The sequence below is a fragment of the Bombus affinis genome, chromosome 5 (genome assembly GCF_024516045.1).
Source record: "Bombus affinis isolate iyBomAffi1 chromosome 5, iyBomAffi1.2, whole genome shotgun sequence".
Taxonomy (NCBI): domain Eukaryota; kingdom Metazoa; phylum Arthropoda; class Insecta; order Hymenoptera; family Apidae; genus Bombus; species Bombus affinis.
The window spans coordinates 16,327,012-16,349,847 of record NC_066348.1 but is presented as its reverse complement, the minus strand read 5'-3'; the positions used below and the strand labels follow the sequence as shown (position 1 = coordinate 16,349,847).

The following is a 22,836-nucleotide window of genomic DNA, read 5'->3' as shown; positions in this document are numbered from 1 at the left end:
GCATTACCCACTCGCTCGTTCTATCGCAACCTGGACCCAACAATGCTCAATAATCGTCCCTGTGATCGCGCCACCTTTTAACCGACAACCTGGAAAAATCGTCTGCTCTTTTTCCACCGGTTTTGCGCCTTTCTTTTTTTTTTTTTTTTTTTTTTACAGCCCGCAAAAATACACGTCGAAGAGAAGAGAGAAATACCAGACGTTGCGTCGTGGTTTTTTTCTTTGCGAGATCAAGCGAATCTAAAGAGTGGAATTGTAGGAAGAGAAAAGAGTCTTGGAACGATAAGACGGTGGAGAGGGATCGTTACGAATAACCAAGAATAGATGGATGGTAAAAGACCGTAAACGATGAATTCGACAGCGATTTCGTTAATTTCACTTTTCATCGAACGTGCATTTTTTACTGTTCGCGATCGAGCACACAGGAACGAGCGAGCGAGCGTGTATGCACAGCTCCACGGGACTTTCTCTGTAATTCGCGGCATAGTCTTTACGTCTCCTCGGAATTATGATTTCCGCGATTCGTTATAAATACGTTCAACGTGACGCTACATAATCATAACGCTTACCCGTTTTACGCTAACTTTCTGTAACCAGAAACCGCGCAATAATGTTCCCAATTTCGTCGCTACTTTCTCCCCTCTCCCTGTAGACTCCATTTTTTTTTTTTTTTTTTCGTTCTGGTATAATTAACGAACACGAAGAGGTTCGCGGTTATTAACATTTTTAATAGAAGCCAACATCGTGGACGAGAAAGAAGATCGAGAGATTAAACGAAGATACGACGCATCGTTAAGACGTAAACATAGCGCGAGAAGCTTCTACGAAGTTAATTATTACTCATCTCATTGATATCGTAAACGATTCCAACTTTGTACACAGGTGTATACATGGTATAATTTTTATGCAGGCTGGCGTAGAGGCGAACGAAAAGTTACAAGACGTGGAAACAAGAAAGAAGTCTAACTTCGTAAGAACGTAAATTCCGCGAACTCTATAGTGCGACTATAGGATCTGCGTGGCTGGATTTCGAGCTAGATAGATGGTGCGAAAGATACCCGAAGGAAAAGTTAAATATTGACTGGCGCGGCTAGCTTTAACTTCAACGTGGAATCTTACGCGTCTATTTTAGTTCCAAGTAAAGGAATAGGCTGTTCGTTCCAACGTGTTTTGCTAGGAACATAAACAATGTACCAAGAATACTAGGCCCGATAGAAATCGCACGGTTAATGCGTTTCGATGGTACCCGCGGTGCGATCCACGGAAACGTTTTGGAAAACTTGCGAAAAAGAATTGGGACGCCGTCGGTCGTTTCGAAGAGAACCGACGCTTTTTCCACGACTCGCCGAAACTTTCAACCATGTCCTAGTCCGTCTTAAACCGTACACGGTCAATGATCCCTTCCTGCCCCGATTTCACCAATTTCGCTGAAAAAAAAGCAAAAAAAAAAAAAAAAGAAAGAAATATAACGCCTTCTCGTTGCGCTACTAGCTTCGTCTACTGGCTTTGCGTTTCCGGTTGATAGCTCGCGGACGCGATCGATTAAAAATTCTTCGAGAAATTCATTACCGAAGGATAACGCGAATTACGTATTAGAGAAATTATTAACCCTTAACGTACTGCTCGCAACGTATGACTAATTAAATTAGAAACTCACGAAGCGCTAGATATAATCTTTCAGCCTAACATCGAATGGTTCGGCGAGTAATACGCGATTCATCCTCTGGGTAACATAATATCAAGCGTAATGATCCTCACTCACCGATCGAGGACGCGCCCGTGACATCTGGATCTAGCTGATTCGCGTAGCTTTCTTCTACTCGGTCGTCACCGAGAGACCGTCGGTCCTCTCTTCCGGTTCGGTGTTCACTTCAAGTCACCAACTGACAAACCACCCACACACTGCACCGTCCTCGTCGGAAGATTCGTAATCTTCCAAGTCGCGATCGTTCTCTGTTACGGTCGTCGTCGTTCTCCACTCTCTGTGCATCCAGCAGGGTCGAAAGAATATTCGTGAAACGACGGTGGAAGAGGAAATCGACGGGGGGAAAAATGGTCGCGGCCGTGCAACCGGCACGGTGTCCTTTTGCGATGTCACTCTGTACTCGATGTATACTGTATAGGTTGGAACCGTGTATCGTTCTGTTACGTTCCGGCGGTTTAGCCGGCACGTGGTCGCGTACGAAACACTTTCAGTCTGGCCGTCGAGAGAGAGAGAGCCCACGCGTCTCGTGTGCTTGTAATCGCGCGTTCGACTGAGCGGCCGAGTACTCCCGAACTCCCCGGCTCTCGCTCGTGCCGCTCTTCCTGCTCGCGCTCGTCTCCTTTCCTCTCCCTCTAACGCACGCCGACTTCGATGCGTCGCCTCTCTCTACCGCGAGCCTCCCCACTCTTTCTTCGTCGCTCCAAAACGCCTTTTCGTGCATTTCTCTCCAGTATTTCGATCCCTCTTGCTCCTTGTCTCGCGATGTTCATCCTTCCTTATCACTACGACTCTCCCCATCTCTCTTTCTCTTTCTCTCTCTCTCTGAGACTTGGTCTTCTTTCTTCTTCTGTTTTCACATTTTTGCAAATATTACGATTATCCGGTATCTATATATGATAGCGCAAGTGTGCCGGTTGTCGATAGCCGTAACGATTACAGCTTTATACGTTTAATCCGTAATTGTTAGCGACCAATGGCAGCATTAAACGCTTGTATTAGCTGGTGTTTCCTATTACTCGAGAGTTTACGCCTCGTTCGAATACTTTCCCTGCTTTCTTTGCCGACGTGCACCGTATTACGCCACTGTCAGTGCCGCTTAAGCGTTTTCGATTGATCGTACTCATCCTGCGTTCCACGCTTGTCGTTTCCTCGAAGCTCCGAGTTTGACGTTAACCTCGGTGCCACGCGATTTTCTCAAGGCTTTCGTCCTCACCGACTGCATAGAAGGAAATCGTACGAAAGCCCAGCGGCTCGTAATCGTCGAAAGAGAAGCGTCTCGTCCATCTTCGTTCTCGACACTCTCATTTTCTTCCAGCTCGCTATCTCGGTACACTGGAACAGAGGATTTATTATCTGTTACGTCGTGTAATGTCTTTTGAGGCAGGTTAGGGTGCTTAACTCGACATTAGCCGTTGAGGTCTGCCCCCTACGGCGGCACTCTTCTGCATTCTGCCGGTGAAATCGGTTGACGCGCGATCAACCACCACGGTAGCAGTAAATCACTAACCGAGCATTAACTGTTGCAAACGGTCGAACGTTTTATTGCGTATTTGCGTCGAACGCGCGACGATTAAGCTAACGCTGCCGTGTTAGCTCGTACCGGCCGAGCTTCGATCGCCTGAGCTCGCCAACGGTGTTAGAGAAATCTCAAGAAAAGGGTGGACACGATGCGATATCGCTGCAAGGTCGAATGGAACTTTTAAACGAGCCGTATATGGGCCAGTAGGTCGAGCAGACATTAGTATATACATTAGTATATACGAAGTAGATCACGCGTGTGGAAATCGTTTCGCTCAACGTTCGCCGATACGTTGCACGATATACGATGCACCGTACGCATCCATTAAAATTCGATAAGGCTCCGTTGATTTCCAGCGTACGCTATCGATCGACGAAGCCAGACATCCGTCGCAGCCACGGAGATTACATTTTTTCGTTGCATCGTGATCGTCGTCGTTTTAAGCAATCGACCGATACGAATTTACCGAACGGGAGGATCCATCTTGGACGAATCGAACTTTGCGATCGATAGCACGCGCGGCCTCTTGCGTTTTCGCGAGCATACGGTCCGTGATACGAATGAACGAGTTCTTCCGTCTTTTTTCCTCTCTGTCCAGCTTACAAACGATAAAGATTGATAGTGGTAATCTAGAGATGCGCCATAGTAGAATCACGAAGCGGCAGGATAATCCCCATAGACGATTCCATCTACCTGAATGTTAAGATTTATGTGTCTAATATGACCGGTATTAATTCATAAATCCGGAGGGTATTACCATCTACGAAACTCGCGATTCATAAATCCCGAGATTTATGCGCGCAATACTAAGCACGAGATGGAAATGCTCGCTAGCCCGTTCGCTCGCAATGTGTGCAGTTAAATTAACCTTGAAGCGATTCAGTTGCTCGGATAAAATTGCAAATCTTTTAGCTACTCGCTTTTAGCGTTGCCCGTTATTAAATATTCCGTGTTCACCGTGTTCACAGCGGCGGCGACCACCGTGGACACCGGGTGCGCGTAAAATCGCGAAAACGATTTACTCTCTTCTCCACGAAGCGAATGCTTCGAAGCGCCGTACGCGAGAGAACTGCTGCATGACTTCGATTAAAATTTTTCGGCCAGTCGAGAACGCGCGCGCGCGCGCAAGCGGGGCCGCACTCGTTCCCTAACGGACCAGTATATATTCGAAAAGAAAAAGAAAAGAAAAGAAAAGAAAAAAAAAAAAGAATTTCCAATTCCACCACTGTGACATCAGAGGCAAAGATCTTCGACCGGAGGAGGAGATGGAGGTCGTTGCTAGAGGAGGAGGTGGTGGAGAAAGAGAAAGAGGAGGTGGAGGAGGCACACGGGTTCGCTTTTGCCTGAGCGTACCCGTTCGTTCACCCTAGCGGGGGCACCAACCTGGCTTTACTTCAGTTACACGCCGAGAGAGCCGGCGCTGTATATAGGTATATAATACATTCTCGCGTGTACTTACATCTAGTATAGGTAGGTATACGGAGTGTACAGAGAGTGTCCCGGTCGAGCATGATGCGGTTCCACGGCCCTTTACGAGCGAGGCGGGGTACCGACTTGCCCCGTTCTCCAAAGAGAAAGATGGAACACGCTGTGAGAGAAAGGGATAGGGGGCAAGCCCTTGTGTTCGATCGCTTTCGACGAGCCATGGATCGTACTTTCAAAGAAATTTTATACTCCGATATAGACATTACGATAGGGACGAATTTCCATTAAATTTTCTTGTCATTGAAAACTTTCAACGATCTACTTTTATTTTATCGGTCGATGTAAGCGAGTGGAATTATAATTAAATGGAAAATTACTTATAGATTTATATTTTTTTATTTCTATACGAATGATATTTTATTTATTTTTCCGACGATGCGCGATTTGCATTACTCGGCGTGTCGAGGGGTCCTTGACCTAGCACGTGGTGATTCCAAAACGCTGACTACTGATAATAATGACGCTTATTTATGACAGGATCGCTAGAATATACCGTCATAATCCATCGCACGATGCTATTTATGAATTTTAATACCGCATTACTTCGCACGTAAAAAAATTTTACGATTCTTTATTTATATTTGTAAGATCTTCATTTTCTGATGATAAATAAATACATATACCTACATATCATTGTTAATTCTTAAGAAATAAATAGATTGCGTAATATTTCTTTCCCGAGGAAGCTAGATAGAGGTTAAAGTTGAACAAGAACTACGATATTTTAATTAAGAATAACGACCAGTATGTGTGCTGACCATTCTGATGGATACTGGATCTGTCACTGTATCTGTTGGACTGGATGTCTGTTGTTGATGCGAGTAGCTTACTTCCATATCAATTTCGTCTAATTCTTCTTCCTCTTCTTCATGGGTATCTGATTCTTCTTCTTCTTCTCCTTCTCCCTCTTCTTCTTCTTCTTCCTCCTCCTCTTCTTCTGACCCTCTGAACTATATACAATTAATAATTTCTATTTTGACGTCGGTTAACAAAAACATACTAAATATAGAAAACTAATTTATCATAAGTTTCATTCTCCAAGCGATATTTACTTAATCTATATTCGTCGACTTATTCGACAGTCGGTAATGACGTTACTAACAATAAGTGGGATCGCCACATGCGATAAAGAATTTAGCAATTTTGAAAAGTTCGTTTCTTTTTGCTCCACGCATCTGTATGAACCAACGTATTAAACAACAAAAAATCAAGCACGTTTAAATTCGTTAAATAACGAAATAAAGTATAATATGTATTACGAAAGCAAATGTGAGGTTAACTTACATCGCTGACTGTTTTCCCGATAGGGATATGGTCATAACGTTGCACTCGAACATGTTCCCTCTGAAAGACAGATAGAGATAAAAGAACAATTTAGATAGAAATAGTTTATATTTGTAAGACAAGCTTGTTAGGTTATATGTAGTGTACTCACCCACGCTTGATGTTCCGCTTCGAGTGCAGCTACTTCGCTCTCATCGTCGCAGGGCCTATCGGCATTGAACCATAGAGGATCTGTTGCTCTTGGCTGTAAATTTGGCCACAAAGGGATAATCGACATTTTAAAACTTCTTTCGCTGTTTGTCGAGAGCGTTTGTATTTCGATTGTCAAACTGTTAGAGATACACAAACCGCATACGCATGCGCGCGAGTCATGTGCTTGAATTTCGGCGCTTAAGACTTTCAATTCAAACGCTTTTATATGTTTCAAGAAAGAATGCATTCATTCGCGTGGCGAACAAAACAATAAATATTTTCATAATTTCATAATATTAATCTTTTATACCATTCTTTAAATATTCGTGTATTCCTATTTACCTTTACATTGCAATTTTGTCTAAATTCGCAAAACGTTTTAAACACAGAGCGTGACTTATTACGCCACCTGTTGTAGGATAGATGTAATGGTGTCATCGCTCTAGCGTCACGTGTTTACCCGCCGAAACCATTACGCCGAGTCTTCGTTATGTTACATCTACGGCGATGGAGGAAACCGTGAATGTTATGTGCAGTTTATTAATGGGTCTCTGAGAGATTGCTCGACGGTTCACGCAGAGAAATCTGCGAAAGTGTCTATTTATCTCATTGTAATCACGTTCAACTATTTTTACAGAAAGGAACCATTTCTTACAACATAACCTGGACCATTTATTAAAGGTATGTTTGAATATTGTTAATATTATTTTATACGTCGAATTAGAACGTATTTAATTTAATTGGTATAGATAATTAATCTTTTTGTACATTTAGTTTAAAATTCGCATCCATATATATAAACAATCCTCAATCTTGCGATATAAATTAAACATGAATGACCCATATTGACAGCTATATTCACATTACTAGTATGCAGTAAGATAGTCATGTAATCAAACCTTCGCGTGTTTCAGCGTTAATATAATTTCTATATACTTTCTAAAGTCTGTCATTAGTACATTGATTTCTCTACTTCTGTCTTCAACTTCTAACACTGTGTTCTTAGAAAATGAAAGCATTTCGATTTTTTTTCTATAAGTTTATGTATACGGCATATGTTTCGTGCACATAATACAGTGATAGTTCAAACTGATAAAAAGTGAATGTATTATTGTCGTCGTCAGTTTCTGCAAGAACGTTGTCAATTAGATCCTTGCAGCTTTACGTACTCCTTATGAGTTACGGTTAGCAGCAAAATATTCCTTTTCATAGGTTAGAAGATAATCGACAAATTAATGTTTGCAATTCGAATCAATCCTCGACCACAAATCTCAGCGCCAATGTACCATGAGTTAGTTAATCGTAACTAAGCATCATCGATCCAATTGAGACCAATATCGTTCAATTCTCATTGTTTTAAATTTTACATTACTTATAAATTTCAATATATTAAATAAATTATTAAGATTCACAGAATATGGATGTTTGAAAAGAATGTAATGTAATATAATGGCTTGATGATTAATAAAGTATACAATGTCGTTGAAAATCTTTTGTTTCACGCTTTTAAACAGAAGTTGTACTGCGACGCTATAATGGAATAAATCGATAATCGAAACATCTTCCGAGAAAATTATAAAACATATTCTTCCAATGGAATCTTGGTATTTCAATATAAGGATTCCAACGGAGCATCTTATACCTATGCACAATGGCGTAGGACTTCACAAACGGGCCGAAATACACGATAGCGTAGGAATTCAGAAGTAAATATTCCCTCTTAATATTTTGTTTGATTAAAATATTTGAATTATTTTCTTTTTTTTTATATTATGATATGCAAACGCAAGTAAAAAATGTAATTGCCTATATTACCACTAATTCTATTATTTTCTTGAGAGATTTCCTGTTTTCAACGCAGTCATCGTTCGTTCTAACCGCTTGTGGTTTCGGCGGTGAAATTATTCACTAAAAATAATACTCTCTTATATTATCATAAAATTCCCCTCGATAACAAAGGGAAACTCGTATCATGATCAGTATTAATTTGACCTACAGCGTTACCTTCCATGTCATAGAATTCCTGTGTTTTTTCCTGTTATAATACCGATGTTGTTAAAAACAACCGGACTCATTTACCCTCAAAGATATTATAGCATGTATCGACTATAATTATTCGATACATGAATGTCTTTTTTAAAAGTTTAAAGCAAGATATCCTTATTACCGTGTAAAATGTCATAAAGATGATACATACTCTTTGATTGCAAAACTATGTTTGTAAACAATTTTCTACCCTTTATGTATATACTATTCGAGAACGTATAGATGTAGAATCTCAGTCGGGTGATAAAATAATTAAATAGATGGCCAATGTCTAAAGATAAGAAAGCGAAACCAATCGACTTGCGATTCAAACTGAATCAAAGTGATTTATTCCGGTTGGACAGTTTAAGTATTGCAAAGCATTTTTAATGTTCATTTAATTACGCGTGACCTAGAATACTGTTTGTTCTTAGTAAATTTGTCAGTAAAATTATGTAAATTATATATCATTACACGTGAGACCTTGCTACATGAACTTTTTATCTCGACGATGTTTAAAAGCCTACGATATCTCTTTACGAAAATTTTAAAATTAAAAACAAAAGGTATAAGAAATACAGTTCCTCGTTCAATACTAATAATGTTGATAATGAATATAATACCTAACATTCATTATCCAGAGAAAAATGTTTATATACCTTTTAGACATATTGTTTACCGAAGTACTCACGATTAGCAGTACAATATAAAATGCATTTCGTGACGCTCTTTACGGATTATCGTTTTCAGTATAAAACATATCGCGTTTCTCTTCCAACGAGAAGTATAATCTTCTGGACGCATCGCGTTTCAAAGCATTCACATTCAGCGTTTACAATTGTGATTTCAAGAAAAATGTATTTTTATAATTAGTCAAATCCTTGATGCACCTATAACGATACAAGTACGTTTCTGTATTTCTATTTTTAAATTTACGTAAATATTTTTCGGCGATCGTAAACGCGAGCGTATCGGTTTCGTTAAATTTCTTCGACCTTTCACCTTATCATACCATAAACAATCCTTATTTTAATAATTTTATTCCCGACAATGTAATAAAAAATATAATTCTTTTTTACGAATCGTCAACGCCCGACAATATCATAATCACACGTTTTGAAAACTATGGAATTATTTTATTACAGACCTCAATTTTAATAGGTGAACATAATGAATGCTAGAGTTTAATCCTATGACTACAATGTACAAGATCCTAGAATGGAATGTTAGCTACTAGATCTATGTGAGACCTCACGAACTATCGCGAAGAAATCTACTTTAGAAAGTACGCTGGCTCGTGTTTTTTTCTCTTTCGTTCTCTTTGTTCGTGTTGCCCGATTGCCAGTCATGAACTCGTTTCTTCTTATACTTCTGTTCCAAACTCGTTCACGGCTAGCTTGGCAGATTGCCGAAGGGGAACGAATGATTTTACGAAAGGATCGCAGTATTAATTAGAAAAAGACGCTGTTGACCGCTGAAAAAGTATGATCGTCCATTCATGAACGATCGCGGTAGAGGTTTTTCGAAGTTTCATCAAATTTCTTGTTCTTGAACGGTTAGTTACGTAACGTCGTTTCTTTGATAAGAAGGAAGTGAGGAAGTAATTTAACAACAAGTCAAAAAGTTTATCCGTTCCTTTTTAAACGAATAAACAGGTTTGTGACATTGATGTTTCGTTAATGCATATAATTACAGTTTTATTGATGGAGGAGACGTCGTCGAGTTTGACGGTTTAAACATGCACACGAAGACTTGTCGCTATCATGCCGCGTAATGCGGTAAATGTTCTCATTATAAAGTCAACGGATCGAGCATTTGAGTAACAAGTGTTCTTAGAATTATGATTCAGTTTTACAGTTTATGATAATAAAAAAAGACTATTGCTAATTTGCAGTGAAACATTTTTTTTTATCGCTCGTATGATACGATATTTTCACCCCGTTTCCGTTAAGTTGATACCGTATTGGTTATAGTTCGATAGTATGGTTCTGAATGATTACTTCGACCTTCCAGTTATGACATGTTACTTTCACGAATTAACAATAAGAAAAATGACGATTGTCCTTTGTAATAGTAGCTTTCTGTGCAATGCGCAAAAGCTGATAACTATTTAATGACATAAGCGTAACTATTTTCCGCTAAATGTTAGGATTTTTAGTTGTTAAAATATTTGTAGAACCAAATATTGACAACTTTAGACCGATCAAAAAATCTGCACTTTTTTATTCTTTCTGAACAGATCATTTGTGTAACAGACTCTTTGTTTTATCGAGTTTGGTATATTTGCACCTTTCTTCGCAGATGTCTCACGATCATATGGCCCATATGATGAACGTATCGAGTGGGTATGCAACCCACGTTAATCACGCGTCTCATGAATCTATGGATCATTCAAATATGGATGAAAATATGATGCACAGTTCTATGGATCATGCTAATATGGATCATGGGAGTATGAACCACGAAGGTCACCATGCCGCTGCCTCGGAAGCATGTGGCAATATGGGGATGCACGGTATGTCGGTATGTATCATCTACAGATAAAACTCTGATACTGACTATCATATATAAAAATTTCATTTATAGATGGTCTTCCATGGAGGATACTGTGAAAACGTATTATTCGAATCATGGAAAATCTCGTCGATCAGTGGTCTCATAGGATCGATGATCGGTATCATGATCATGGCCGCACTTTACGAGGGATTGAAGTATTACCGGGAATATTTATTCTGGAAAATGTATAATTCCCTTCAATACAGAAGCGTCACGATGCCACAAGAGAAAAATGTCGTAGCCGAGGATAACAGAGTCGTACAGTAAGTTTCGTGCTCTCGGATGTACAATGGATGGCAGTTTAGGAATTCACGATTGTATTAATTCGATATTTTTTATTTGAATACATAAAGATTGCTATATGATTTTATATATATATATATATATTTTTTTTTTTTTTTAGTATGGTTGGAGAAGTAATTCACAAACAACCGTAAGTAGATGAGAAGTGAAATTCTTGATTTGCTCTTTTTTTCTATTAGTTTTGAAATTGCTTTTCTGTGAAAATACATTTTTTTTTTAATTCTATTTCTTGGAGAAATACGTACATAAACGATTAAGATATTAATTTCGCTCTGGATCGTGGGATTTTCTATAACCGACGTTATCTCTAACATTTTATGGAACCGCCTTTGTGGACCTTTAGGAGTATTTACTTAACATAAACATTCCGAGTATCGGTATCAGTATCTCGCTTTATCTATCGGTATTTGCCAGGCAAAATTTTTGATATAAATCTTTTTCTTGTACTGTCACACGATCGGTATCGAATTGTCAGTCGAATTGGTCAAAATGCGAGGTAATATTGTATAATCTTCTTGCGTTATTTATTTGCAATCTCGTTTAATTCTATGGTTAATATTGCTTAGCATGATAAATTAATAGCATTATGCATATATTTTTTTATGTCCAAGAATTAATCCATTTCATATAAATTTGTGCAGGCCCACAATGTTATCATGGATGCATACGTTCCAAACGTTCTTACACATTGTGCAAATTGTGCTGTCATATTTCCTTATGCTGATCTTCATGACTTACAATGTCTGGTTGTGTTTTGCTGTAGTATTTGGTGCAGCAATTGGTTATTTTTTGTTTGGGTGGAAAAAATCTGTTATTGTGGATGTTACAGAACATTGTCATTAGTTGTTTATGTATTTAAAATACATTGTGTTTTTACAACAAAAATGTACATCATTGTACATTGCTGAAAAGTTCATTCTGACTGAAAGAACTTTGAAATAATTACATGTAGTATATGTGTGCAGGAAATATAATTATTCTAAATTCGTATTTACACAAATATATAAAGAAAATGTTCTCAGTTTAAATTTATTCCTATGCATACAGAATGCAATTTTCAATTGTTCGTTGAGAAAAATAGCGCATGACTTAATTATTATTGAATAAAAAATATTTATAAAATGCAAATTTGTATACAAAAATACTGGAAGGTTAAATCTTTGATTTGGATAGCCATAGCGCACCTAATTTGTAAATATTGTTAAAAGATTTAAATGAGGAAAGTATCGTAAGATGGACGCACACTTTTCTCCAAACTTTTATACGGCCACTTTCAATTTTTTATTGTAATGTATTTTATAAATTAATCTTAACGTTTGAAAAAAAGTGTGCAGTGATATCTTGAACATTGCATACATGATGTATTGTTATAATATAACGTTATCAACGATTGTATTATTACCAAGTAGTCCATAAACTACTGTTATTTGTAAAATATAAAATAATATCACATGAAATACAAGAAAAACATTTTGCCAATATATTTTATCATTTTTAAAGAAGCACAGAGCTCCTCTACTTTTTTTGTTCTTGTTTCTGTTGCAAGATCGATTTTTTAGATTATAAAATTTATAAAATGTAGATATTAACTAATATTTAAGACATACCGTAAAAATCTTGGCTGATAATATATAATAATTAAATAAAATAATTCAATAAAATATTTTTATAAAATTATTAATGAAACTCATGTAGTACTGATGACGTAAAATATATTCAAGTAATACAGAACTGATATTTTATATTATAACAGTTGGTGAAATGTCTCCACCTTGATATGATTAAATTTTATATATATATATATATATATATATATATATATGTATACTTTGCACTTAAATCAACAAATTGTTGAATAAGAAGCCACAAATTTATATATTCGATATGTAACTATACAAAAAGCACCAGCATGCATGTCACATTTATAATTAATGCAAGCCTTGTTATTGAAAATAATACTTAAATTATAATAATATTATATATTATTTATTTCCTGTATGTAAAGCATCGCTAAAGTATTAGGTAGCTTTTAAGTAAGTTACAGTGCTTTAGAAATGCGTTCATACGTTTTATACGTACAAGGTTGTACAAAAAGCTTTATTTAATGTGTTTATAATATTATTCACTTTGTAGGAAAATCTTTAAACACCGATTGCAGGACATTCCAAGAGCAGCAGAGTATGTTTTTTATAGTGTAGATATTTCAAAATCATATATATATATATACATATATTATATATATATATTATATATGCATATATATATATATATATATGTATATATAAAGATGATTCAGAGGATTTTGTGATAAATATATATTACTACCACTGCCCTTAGTTTGTGCTGCGAAGATAAGGCAAATTTAGATTACAAAGCTAAATTACATTTTATATCTATTCCTTATTTGTAAAGCAGTTGATGATCATGGTTATTACTATTATTATTTTATCACAAGCCAATAATGTCTGAAATACTTAAAATACTGTCTGTAGCTCGCGAACTGCACAAAGCGTGATACGAGCAGGACGTTCAATTTGACCTTACAGTTTACAGTTGTATTCTGGAAATATCAACCATAAAGTATTATTTTTTTCCGCGTAAATATAACTTCAATTTACATATTTTAACGAAACTGAAAAATGTTTGTAAGAATAAATAAAATCATATGAATTTATAAAAATATCTATACGTTCACATTGGCAACAGAAGAAACACAGTGTCACTAAAAATAAAATAGACAAAAACTACTTTCAGCATTAAAATTCACCTTATTATGAGGAAAGTATTGCAGACAGGCAAGAAATCTCTTCAAATAATTTTGTTAGACCTAAAAGAAAAAGTATATTACCAGCAAATTTGTCACTACAACAATGATACTAAATATTTCTGTCTTCGTTATCAACTCAGTATATAATTAGATGTTTGAATATTTTACATTTTTTGTAACTGTGTTGCCAATGATCTTGACTTAATCTTTAAAGATTAAGTTCAAACCGTTCAACCAGAAATGAATATTGTTTATGTCAAAGGAAACAATAGAATTATATAATATAATATCCTTATATATCCTAAATACATTAATCATAATTTATAAATGTTGGTACAATTTGCGACATATCATACTCTTTTCAAATATAAACGAATTCTATATATCCATACCAAAACTGCCAGTATGCATCACAAAAATTATTTCTTTACCTCTTTCTCATTCATTCCAGTTAGATTATGATCGTGAATCTTGAGAAATATGTTTCATGCATTATGTTGTGAAAACATAAAAAATATTTAAGATCTTGTATCTGTAACCTACTCAGCACCAGACACAGGCATACAACAACTTGAACGATGAGGAGATTGTTGTTTTGAAAGATCAACAGTATCTTCTACTAATGGTCTTTCTAATCTAGCTTCAAGTTGTGCCCAAGCAGCAACAGCTGCACCAAATGCTGCTTCGACATTGGTTGCATCCTTTGCAGATGTTTCTACTAATGGAGGGTCTCCATTTTCTGCACACCAAGCTTGAGCTTCTTCTGTAGAAACTTGTTTCTCAGAATCTGGAACATCCACCTGTAAAAATTATTTTTGTAAATATTACTAGTAATATTACTCCTCTCTTCGTAAATATTCTTGCTTACTTTGTTCCCAACAACTATAAATGGAAATGTTGATCCTTCTTGAACATCAGCATAATAAAGGAATTCAGATCTCCAAAGTGCTAAATTTTTAAAACTTGTTCTATCATCTACCGCATATGTTAAAAGGCAAATATCAGAGCCTCTATAGAACGGAGTTCTAAGGGTCTTAAATCTTTCTTGTCCAGCTGTATCCCATATTTGCAATGTATATGCCTCTCCATTAATATCAATATCCTTGTTTAAAAATTCTACTCCAATTGTATGAAAACTATGTTCATCAAAATGATTTGATACAAATCTATTCATAAGACAAGATTTGCCAACACCACCATCACCCAGAATCACCACTTTTAAAAGTGTAGATCTTTGAGAATTACGATTTTGTAGATTACCACCTCTAAGTGTACCTACTGTAGCAGAATTGTTTCCTGACATCTTTCAATCTTTATCTTTTTAGAATAACGAAGAAACTATATGTTCAAAAATATGATATATATGTATATCCTTCATATATTACTATTTTCGACATCAGATAATTCAATTTTTCATTCGTTAAACATCGAAAGTATCAGAGATTCTTTGTCAATGTAGGAATCAGCTGATTCTGATACCAAATAAGTCAATTCACTTTTCTCATATTAGGTACATCTTAAGCCAACAATATATGCTCACTCAGGATTTGCAGCTTCGTATTATTCGTGTGCAGTAAATAATTGTACTATTTAAAACACTTTAATATCGTAATTATCGTTTTACGATCAAGCATAACCTTCTCATTTTATAGCAGCATTTTAATGTCAATTTAAATGGGGTTCATATTATTTTGACGAATGAAATTGTAATTTTCAATCTCACAGAGGCCATGTACTTTACCTCCTTCGATGTTAACTTAATTATTCGAACAAAGTCGCGATACCTTGAAAAGATGCCCTTTGGTACTGAGTCATAGCCAACACCGAATAAAATTACAATTTTCTTGAACAAATATGTGTCGTACGTTCACTCCAAAGCATTTGGCAATGGTAAGAATCATGAACGACTTTTTAACTTTTCTGAACAGCTAAAAAGTATCACTGGTTCTGAGCATTTTTGTTGTGCGCAAAGTATTTGACACTTTGCAGACGACAAAAGAAACGCCCATGTTGGATGTTAAACATACAGGATGAATATGGCTACCAGAAATTATAAATAATGTTAATTCTGTATATATCGCATAATACTATACCATATGTATCAGCTAACAATAATTTATGTAACAACTAATAATAAATAAAGTAGTCATAGTTACATGTTTATTATTATAATTTATTCGACATATTAATGTATATATGCTTTGATTCATTAATATGTATATTATGATCAAAATGTTTTAAGATTATAAGCTGCTACAAGCTATTATATCGCAATAATAAAATATCTTTTTTATATTCTTTTATAGAGTATAGCTAGAGTATAGATATTATGCTATAGAATATTATAGAGTAACTAGAGTAACATATTATAATAATATAATAAAATATTACGATTCGATCCATTAATATCGATCTACGTTACTAAAATAAAAAAAATATTTTACATAAATCATTGCATAAAAATTATTGTATATAATTGTTATAATTCTGCATAATGCCCTAGCTGTTTTTATATAATTTGAATTTTATTTACCACGCAACCAGAAGATGGTGTTATAGTACATGAGAGATTCTTTCTTCTACATTTAGATGTCGTATCGAACTGATAACACGAAATAGTGTTCTAGTAGGTGTATTGTTTATCTAAATTTCATATTTTGTCTGTAACATTTATAATTTGATTTAACATCGAAATTCCCTTATATCATGGAAGATTTTAAATTGTAAAAATACATATTTTTCACTTAGTTTTATAAACCCTGTGTATTAGGTAACATCATCATGTTAATATCATCTTTTATATATCTTATATTTGCAGTCAATGATTATTGAAACAAATAAGTTCCGTTTTACTCATGTAGTTTAATATTTCATATCAACATATTTCAGGTGAGGTTATAGAAAATGGCAAATCCTCCTCCAAATGTTGGTCAATCTTATTTTTGGGGCACAGGAGTTTCTCAGCCGCAAAATATGGGATATTATTCGGTGCCACCCCCAAATTTTCCACTACCAAATTTTAGTCAGCCACCACCATCCTATAATATACCGGTCTCTACTTTGTCTGAAAATAAAGGTGCAAATTTTATTCCACCGTATCATGCTATGGGAACATGTTATCAAAATGAAGTTTCAAATTCTTATGATGTTCCTTATCAAACTCCAACGGAACTACAATGTAACAATCAAAATTATGGAATGTCTAACTATTCTCAACCTGTAAGTAATTTTAACACAAATTGGGATGATGGAAGTGCATATCATAACAATGATAATGCAGAATGGAAATCCAATAATTATTCGTCTGATTGGAATAAACCACAAAATAGCAAAAATTCTTGGTACGAAACAAATAAAGTGCAAGAAGATGATAGAAAATCATCATATGTAAAATTTAACGATTCTCCAAAAAATAAAAGGTTTGAATGGAGATATAGAGACAAAGAGCCTTCTAATAGTTATTCAGTTAGTAAAAGACGTTCCAGAAGTCCTCAGAATAGGTCAAGGGAGAGTAGATCAAGCAGATCACCATATAGATCGAGGCATGATTCCCAAAGAGAGAAATATTCAAAGCATCCAAAAAATAGATCGGTCTCTAGAGAGCGTTTACATTGTGAAGAAGACTCTGACAGAAGATCAATACACAAAAAAAACAATTTACATACGTCACGCTCTCAGAGATCATATACAAGTTATAGAAGTAGGAAGAGATCTAGATCTCAAGAATCTTATACATCTAGAACTGCTAGTCCAAATAATAATCCCCCCATTAACAGGGATAGAACTGAAAGAGAGTTACTTCTAGAAAAATATAGGTACCTCCGTAATATAGTACATCTTTAAAAATTATATACATATATGTATATTTATACAATTTTAATTCATTCTGTGTTATATCTTAAGGCAAGATTATTGTGCAACAAGTAAAGATATGGAAAGGAAAATGGATGAACTATCTGCAATGGGACCTGAAGGTATTATGAAAAATGCAAGAAAAGTATGGACACGTACCGCACCAGCAGATTTATATTATAATAGAGATGAAAGCAACCCAAAAATAATGAGAGGTACACCTAAACTGCATGAGTTATGTGAATTATTCAAGAAAGTATTACTAAATAGAGCTGCAGCTGCAAGAGCTTTGCAGGTATATTTATTTTCAAGTAATATAATATATGTAGAAAATTTTTGTATATTTAAAAATATTTTTAATCTTTTACTGTATAGCCTCCTTATGAACCACCCCCAAGAAAAACTAGAGCTCGTTTATGCAGGCACAAATCTGAAGCTTGTAGTAGCTCTTCTTCTGACAGTGATAGTTCAATGGATGAAGATGACAGAACAATGGAAGAATTAATGGCAAAGAAACAACATCCACAAAGATTACATCCTGAAATGTGGTTTAATGATCCTGGAGAAGTAAGTATCTTTCTTTTTCAATCTTTTGTAATGTTTCGTGCGATTAACGTTAAAAAAAGATTGTTTGATATTACAGATGAATGATGGACCATTGTGTAGGTGTAGTGCAAAATCAAGAAGGTCCGGTATTAGACATGGAATCTATGCTGGAGAGGGTGCAATAAATAAATGTGATTTAAACACAAATAATGCCGATAAATTATATCATTATCGAATAACAATTAGCCCCCCAACAAATTTTCTTACCAAAACACCAACAATTATTAAGCATGACGAGCACGAATTTATATTTGAAGGATTTTCTATGCTCTCGCATTTTCCTCTCGTAAAATTACCGACTTGTAAAGTAATAAGATTTAACATTGAGTATACAATCCTTTATATAGATGAGAAGTTGCCAGAAAATTTTATGATTGAAGAATTGGACTATTTCCGTAAGTTTTCCTTCGTTATATTTACTACATGATTGAATGTATTTCATGTTTATAAAAAATTCTTTCTTTTTTTCAGAAACTTATTTATTTAAAGAAATATTGGAACTCACAGACTTTGATTTACAAGCTGCGCAAAATAAATCTGGTTGTGGTCAATTTCATTTTATGCCAAGATTCGTTCGTGATTTAGCTGATAATGGACAGGAAATATTATCCATGAATGAGGTTTTAAATTATTTAATCAAAAGTAGTAAATTGTTAATAGATCCAGACGATCTACCTAGGTTAGTAGAAATGCCCCAATATAAATGGCAAAATTTTGCGGACGAAGTAAAGGGTATGATCGTTACATATCCTGGAAAAAAACCATGCAGTGTTCGTGTAGATCAGTTAGATAGGAACCAAGCAGATCAGCCACCTGGTGTAATTGCATACCCTGAAATTGTACATTTTGGAATTAGACCACCGCAACTTAGTTATGCAGGAAATGCAGAGTAAATATCTTTTGCTGTGAAATTATTTCTTTGATGAGAGGTAATATTTAAATTGTTTTTATTTATTTCAGTTACCAAAAAGCATGGCGTGACTATGTAAAATTTCGTCATTTATTGGCTAACATGCCAAAACCATCGTTTGAAGATAAACGAAAGTTAGAAGCAAAAGAGAATAAGCTCCAGGAATTAAGAACCCAAAGCAAAATGAAACGTGATGTTACTGTGGATGTTAGTTCTGAAGGATTTTATAGAACTGGAATAATGTGTGATATAGTACAACATGCAATGTTAATTCCAGTACTTGTTTGTCATTTAAGATTTCATAAATCTTTAGATAACTTAGAGCGTACCTTAGGCTATGAATTTAAAAACAGATATCTTCTTCAGTTAGCTCTAACACATCCTAGTTACCGTGAAAATTTTGGTACAAATCCAGATCATGCACGGAATTCTTTGACTAATTGTGGAATAAGACAACCGGAATATGGTGATCGGCGAATACATTATATGAATACTCGAAAACGTGGTATTAATACATTAATCAATATAATGTCAAGATTTGGTGCGAGAACCGAAACTGAATCTTCGATAGCGCACAATGAAAGATTGGAGTTCTTAGGAGATGCAGTAGTAGAATTTCTAACATCGATTCATTTATTTCATATGTTTCCTGACTTAGAAGAAGGTGGTTTGGCTACTTACAGAGCAGCAATTGTTCAAAATCAACACCTCGCTGTATTAGCAAAGAAATTAAATCTAGAGGAATACATGCTCTACGCACACGGAAGTGATCTTTGCCATGATTTAGAATTACGACATGCAATGGCAAATTGTTTTGAGGCATTGATGGGTTCATTATTTCTTGATGGTGGTATAGAAGTTGCGGATAGAGTTTTTGGTGAAACACTTTTTAAGGCTGAAGAAGATCTCGGGAAAGTTTGGGTAAATTACCCAAAACATCCTTTGCAGGAGCAGGAACCAACAGGTGATAGACAATGGATACCAAGTTTTGAACTATTGCAAGTAAGTATCAAAAAATATTTCGTATTTAATGATATATTGATAGCTTCAATCTTATTTTTAGAAATTAACAAAATTTGAAGAATCTATTGGCATTGTGTTTACTCATATCCGTCTTTTGGCTAGAGCATTTACCGATCGCAGTATAGGATACACGAACTTAACTTTGGGTTCTAATCAACGTTTAGAATTTTTAGGAGACACTGTATTACAATTGATAGTTTCCGAATATTTATACAAATATTTTCCAGAACATCATGAAGGGCATCTATCTGTAAGTAGTACTATAATTTTTTTCATAAAGACATGAGAAAGTATTCTTATATTATATACAATATTCTTATATTTTACAGTTATTACGAAGTTCTCTTGTAAATAATAAAACTCAAGCTGTAGTATGTGATGATTTAGGGATGACTCAGTATGCACTTTATGGTAATCCAAAAGCCGAATTAAAAACAAAGGACAGGGCAGATTTATTGGAAGCGTTTCTGGGAGCTCTTTATGTCGATAAGGGCTTAGAATTTTGTCGTGTCTTTTGTGATGTATGTTTCTTCCCACGTTTACAAGATTTCATTATGAATCAAGATTGGAATGATCCAAAGAGTAAATTGCAGCAATGTTGCTTAACATTAAGAACAATGGATGGTGGAGAACCTGATATTCCTGTATACAAGTAGGTTCAAGTCACGCAAGTTTAAATGTTTTTATATATATTACAAAAAATATACATAATACATATATTATATATATATATATATTATATATATTACAAAAATATACATAATATATACAATATTGTGATTCAATTTTCTTTTTAGAGTGATTGAGTGTAAAGGACCAACAAATACAAGAGTTTATACCGTTGCTGTATATTTCCAAGGAAAACGATTAGCAAAGGCATCAGGTCATAGTATTCAAGAAGCAGAGATGAATTCAGCAAAAGAAGCTTTAGAAAAATCTCAAGGTAGTAAATTAAATATTTGAAATGAAATCTGAAAATATATAACTTTTTACTTTATTTCACTTGTTCTTTTACAGATTTGTTTCCACAACTAGATCATCAAAAACGTGTAATAGCGAAGAGTATGAAAATGCAACAGTGGCCAAATAAACATAAAACAAGGGGAAGATCCATGAAACCTACAGATAAACACGATGATTCTGATACTAGTCAGCGATCTAAAAGAAGCCGTAGCGAAGTATAACCGACAATGAAAACTAATTTGTTGCAGTTGAAGTGTTATTTTATATTGGATGTATGTATATAATAATTGATATTGTATAACTGATGGTAGATATAATAAATCTTTAATAATTATCAAAATAAATACTACTGTAATATAACAAATGATAAATATTTATTTAACATGATTATTCAATACTTAAATTTCCATAGGATTGTAAGCAGGTTTTACTAATATAGGGTTTTCCTGATGTAAGCAATCTTCATTCTGATCTATAATTTTTTGACATATTTGCATGTTGTTTACAATGTGTTGTAGAGTCCAATGCTTTGTTAATAATGCATGCTGTATATTAAATAGACCATCTTGTAAACAAAGTATTTGAGTACAAGTAGCATTGCTACGAAGCTTCAGCCCTAGCTCATGAATAATGGTTTTCAGGTACAGATCATATTCATTTGTGCAAACAATTTCTACAACATTATAAGGGATATAGAATGTAATTTTCTTACAAATTCTATTGTTACCTCAAAACTTTATTTAGTGAGATATATTTACCTAATGAAAATTCTGGGGGTGAAAAGTCTACACATCTAATAGTATATACCATGGGGATATTAGGATCTGCTGGTTTAATTGGGCCTTTAATTGCTAGTTCGTATGCAGCTTGGCTTTGAATATCTACACCACACAATCTATGAAGATATAAAAATATAATAGAGTTACATTGTATATAATTGTTTCTAAGTATGCATTAAATCTCAACATACTCAAACATTTTTTTTTGATGAGAAGATTGCATCGAGCTACATAACTTGTCAAGGTGACCACGTTTTACATGATCATACGTAGATTTTTCTACTACTTTTCCAGTATGAAAATAATTATCTGTTGCCTCTCCTAATAATCCTTTTACCCTGTAAAACCTTAAACTTTTGGATGTTTTTATTTTATGAATCAATCGATTACCCTTGTTAATTCCACAAAGTACGACACCAGATATGTCCTGTTGCAAAACTTTTGAAGCAGCAAGTTTAAAGTCATTTGGTTGATAACGAGGTCCTGTTATTAATGGATGGTCTGCGAAACTATTTTGAACAATAACTTTCATAGGCTTATTTGTTTCTCCTTCTATAGCTATATGCTTCATCGTTGGCCTTGTATACATGTCATTTAAATCTATAAGCAATGAATTCTTTAAATCTATTAAATTTGGTTTACTTTTTGTTTTAGTAAATTGGTTAAAGTCTATCAAAAAAGAAATTGTTATAAACAAAGGATATATCATAACCTCTGCATAAGTTGCTGATCAGCGTTTCTCTCATTCTATTAAAGTGTAAAGATGCAGGTTTATAAATCGCAACTACACCATTTAATGTATTGTATACCAGTCTCGCGTCGCTTACATATTTAGTCACTGTTTCTACTGCTGACATACTGAATATT

At 34.8% G+C, this 22,836-nt stretch overlaps 6 protein-coding genes across 9 annotated transcripts in view; 2 read left to right on the top strand and 4 right to left on the bottom strand.

Annotated features, from left to right (window-relative positions):
• LOC126916644 (ecdysone-induced protein 74EF) overlaps positions 1-3,058 on the bottom strand; it is a 143,085-nt gene extending 140,027 nt beyond the window's left edge. Inside the window, exon 1 of the mRNA XM_050722636.1 lies at positions 1,763-3,058. The gene's annotated coding sequence lies outside the window, so the exon portion shown is untranslated. The remainder of the gene's footprint in view (positions 1-1,762) is intronic.
• A 2,206-nt stretch (positions 3,059-5,264) lies between these two features.
• On the bottom strand, positions 5,265-6,355 carry LOC126916650 (anaphase-promoting complex subunit 15-like). Its single transcript, XM_050722658.1, has 3 exons — positions 6,145-6,355; positions 5,994-6,053; positions 5,265-5,659 (listed from the first exon to the last, which is right to left on the bottom strand). Exons 1-3 carry the CDS (start codon positions 6,268-6,270, stop codon positions 5,438-5,440), a joined length of 408 nt encoding a protein of 135 aa, XP_050578615.1. The 5' UTR covers positions 6,271-6,355; the 3' UTR covers positions 5,265-5,437.
• A 284-nt stretch (positions 6,356-6,639) lies between these two features.
• On the top strand, positions 6,640-12,550 carry LOC126916648 (high affinity copper uptake protein 1). 2 transcript variants are annotated; one of them, XM_050722655.1, is made up of 5 exons: positions 6,640-6,866; positions 10,512-10,733; positions 10,797-11,029; positions 11,170-11,199; positions 11,711-12,550. In XM_050722655.1, the coding sequence occupies exons 2-5, from the start codon at positions 10,512-10,514 to the stop codon at positions 11,910-11,912; spliced, it is 687 nt and encodes a 228-aa protein (XP_050578612.1). In that variant the 5' UTR covers positions 6,640-6,866; the 3' UTR covers positions 11,913-12,550. The 2 variants fall into 2 exon arrangements, with proteins under 2 accessions (XP_050578612.1, XP_050578613.1); XM_050722656.1 differs by lacking the exon at positions 6,640-6,866 and adding an exon at positions 7,700-7,891.
• LOC126916643 (ribonuclease 3) lies at positions 10,911-21,561 on the top strand. Of its 2 annotated transcripts, XM_050722633.1 has the most exons (12): positions 10,911-11,029; positions 11,170-11,199; positions 16,726-17,651; positions 17,740-17,983; positions 18,064-18,255; positions 18,332-18,689; positions 18,766-19,183; positions 19,255-20,206; positions 20,268-20,477; positions 20,557-20,879; positions 21,025-21,170; positions 21,245-21,561. In XM_050722633.1, exons 3-12 carry the CDS (start codon positions 16,741-16,743, stop codon positions 21,409-21,411), a joined length of 3,921 nt encoding a protein of 1,306 aa, XP_050578590.1. In that variant the 5' UTR covers positions 10,911-11,029; positions 11,170-11,199; positions 16,726-16,740; the 3' UTR covers positions 21,412-21,561. The 2 variants fall into 2 exon arrangements, with proteins under 2 accessions (XP_050578590.1, XP_050578589.1); XM_050722632.1 differs by lacking the exons at positions 10,911-11,029; positions 11,170-11,199 and adding an exon at positions 16,309-16,606.
• On the bottom strand, positions 11,903-15,882 carry LOC126916647 (ras-related protein Rab-9A). Of its 2 annotated transcripts, XM_050722653.1 has the most exons (4): positions 14,705-15,882; positions 14,380-14,636; positions 13,837-13,896; positions 11,903-13,629 (listed from the first exon to the last, which is right to left on the bottom strand). In XM_050722653.1, the coding sequence occupies exons 1-3, from the start codon at positions 15,137-15,139 to the stop codon at positions 13,878-13,880; spliced, it is 711 nt and encodes a 236-aa protein (XP_050578610.1). In that variant the 5' UTR covers positions 15,140-15,882; the 3' UTR covers positions 11,903-13,629; positions 13,837-13,877. The 2 variants fall into 2 exon arrangements, with proteins under 2 accessions (XP_050578610.1, XP_050578609.1); XM_050722652.1 differs by having other exon boundaries at positions 11,903-13,896; positions 14,705-15,881.
• LOC126916646 (pseudouridylate synthase TRUB2, mitochondrial) lies at positions 21,548-22,826 on the bottom strand. Its single transcript, XM_050722651.1, has 4 exons — positions 22,682-22,826; positions 22,161-22,569; positions 21,949-22,085; positions 21,548-21,863 (listed from the first exon to the last, which is right to left on the bottom strand). Exons 1-4 carry the CDS (start codon positions 22,824-22,826, stop codon positions 21,589-21,591), a joined length of 966 nt encoding a protein of 321 aa, XP_050578608.1. The 3' UTR covers positions 21,548-21,588.
• Between the last annotated feature and the right edge of the window lie 10 nt (positions 22,827-22,836).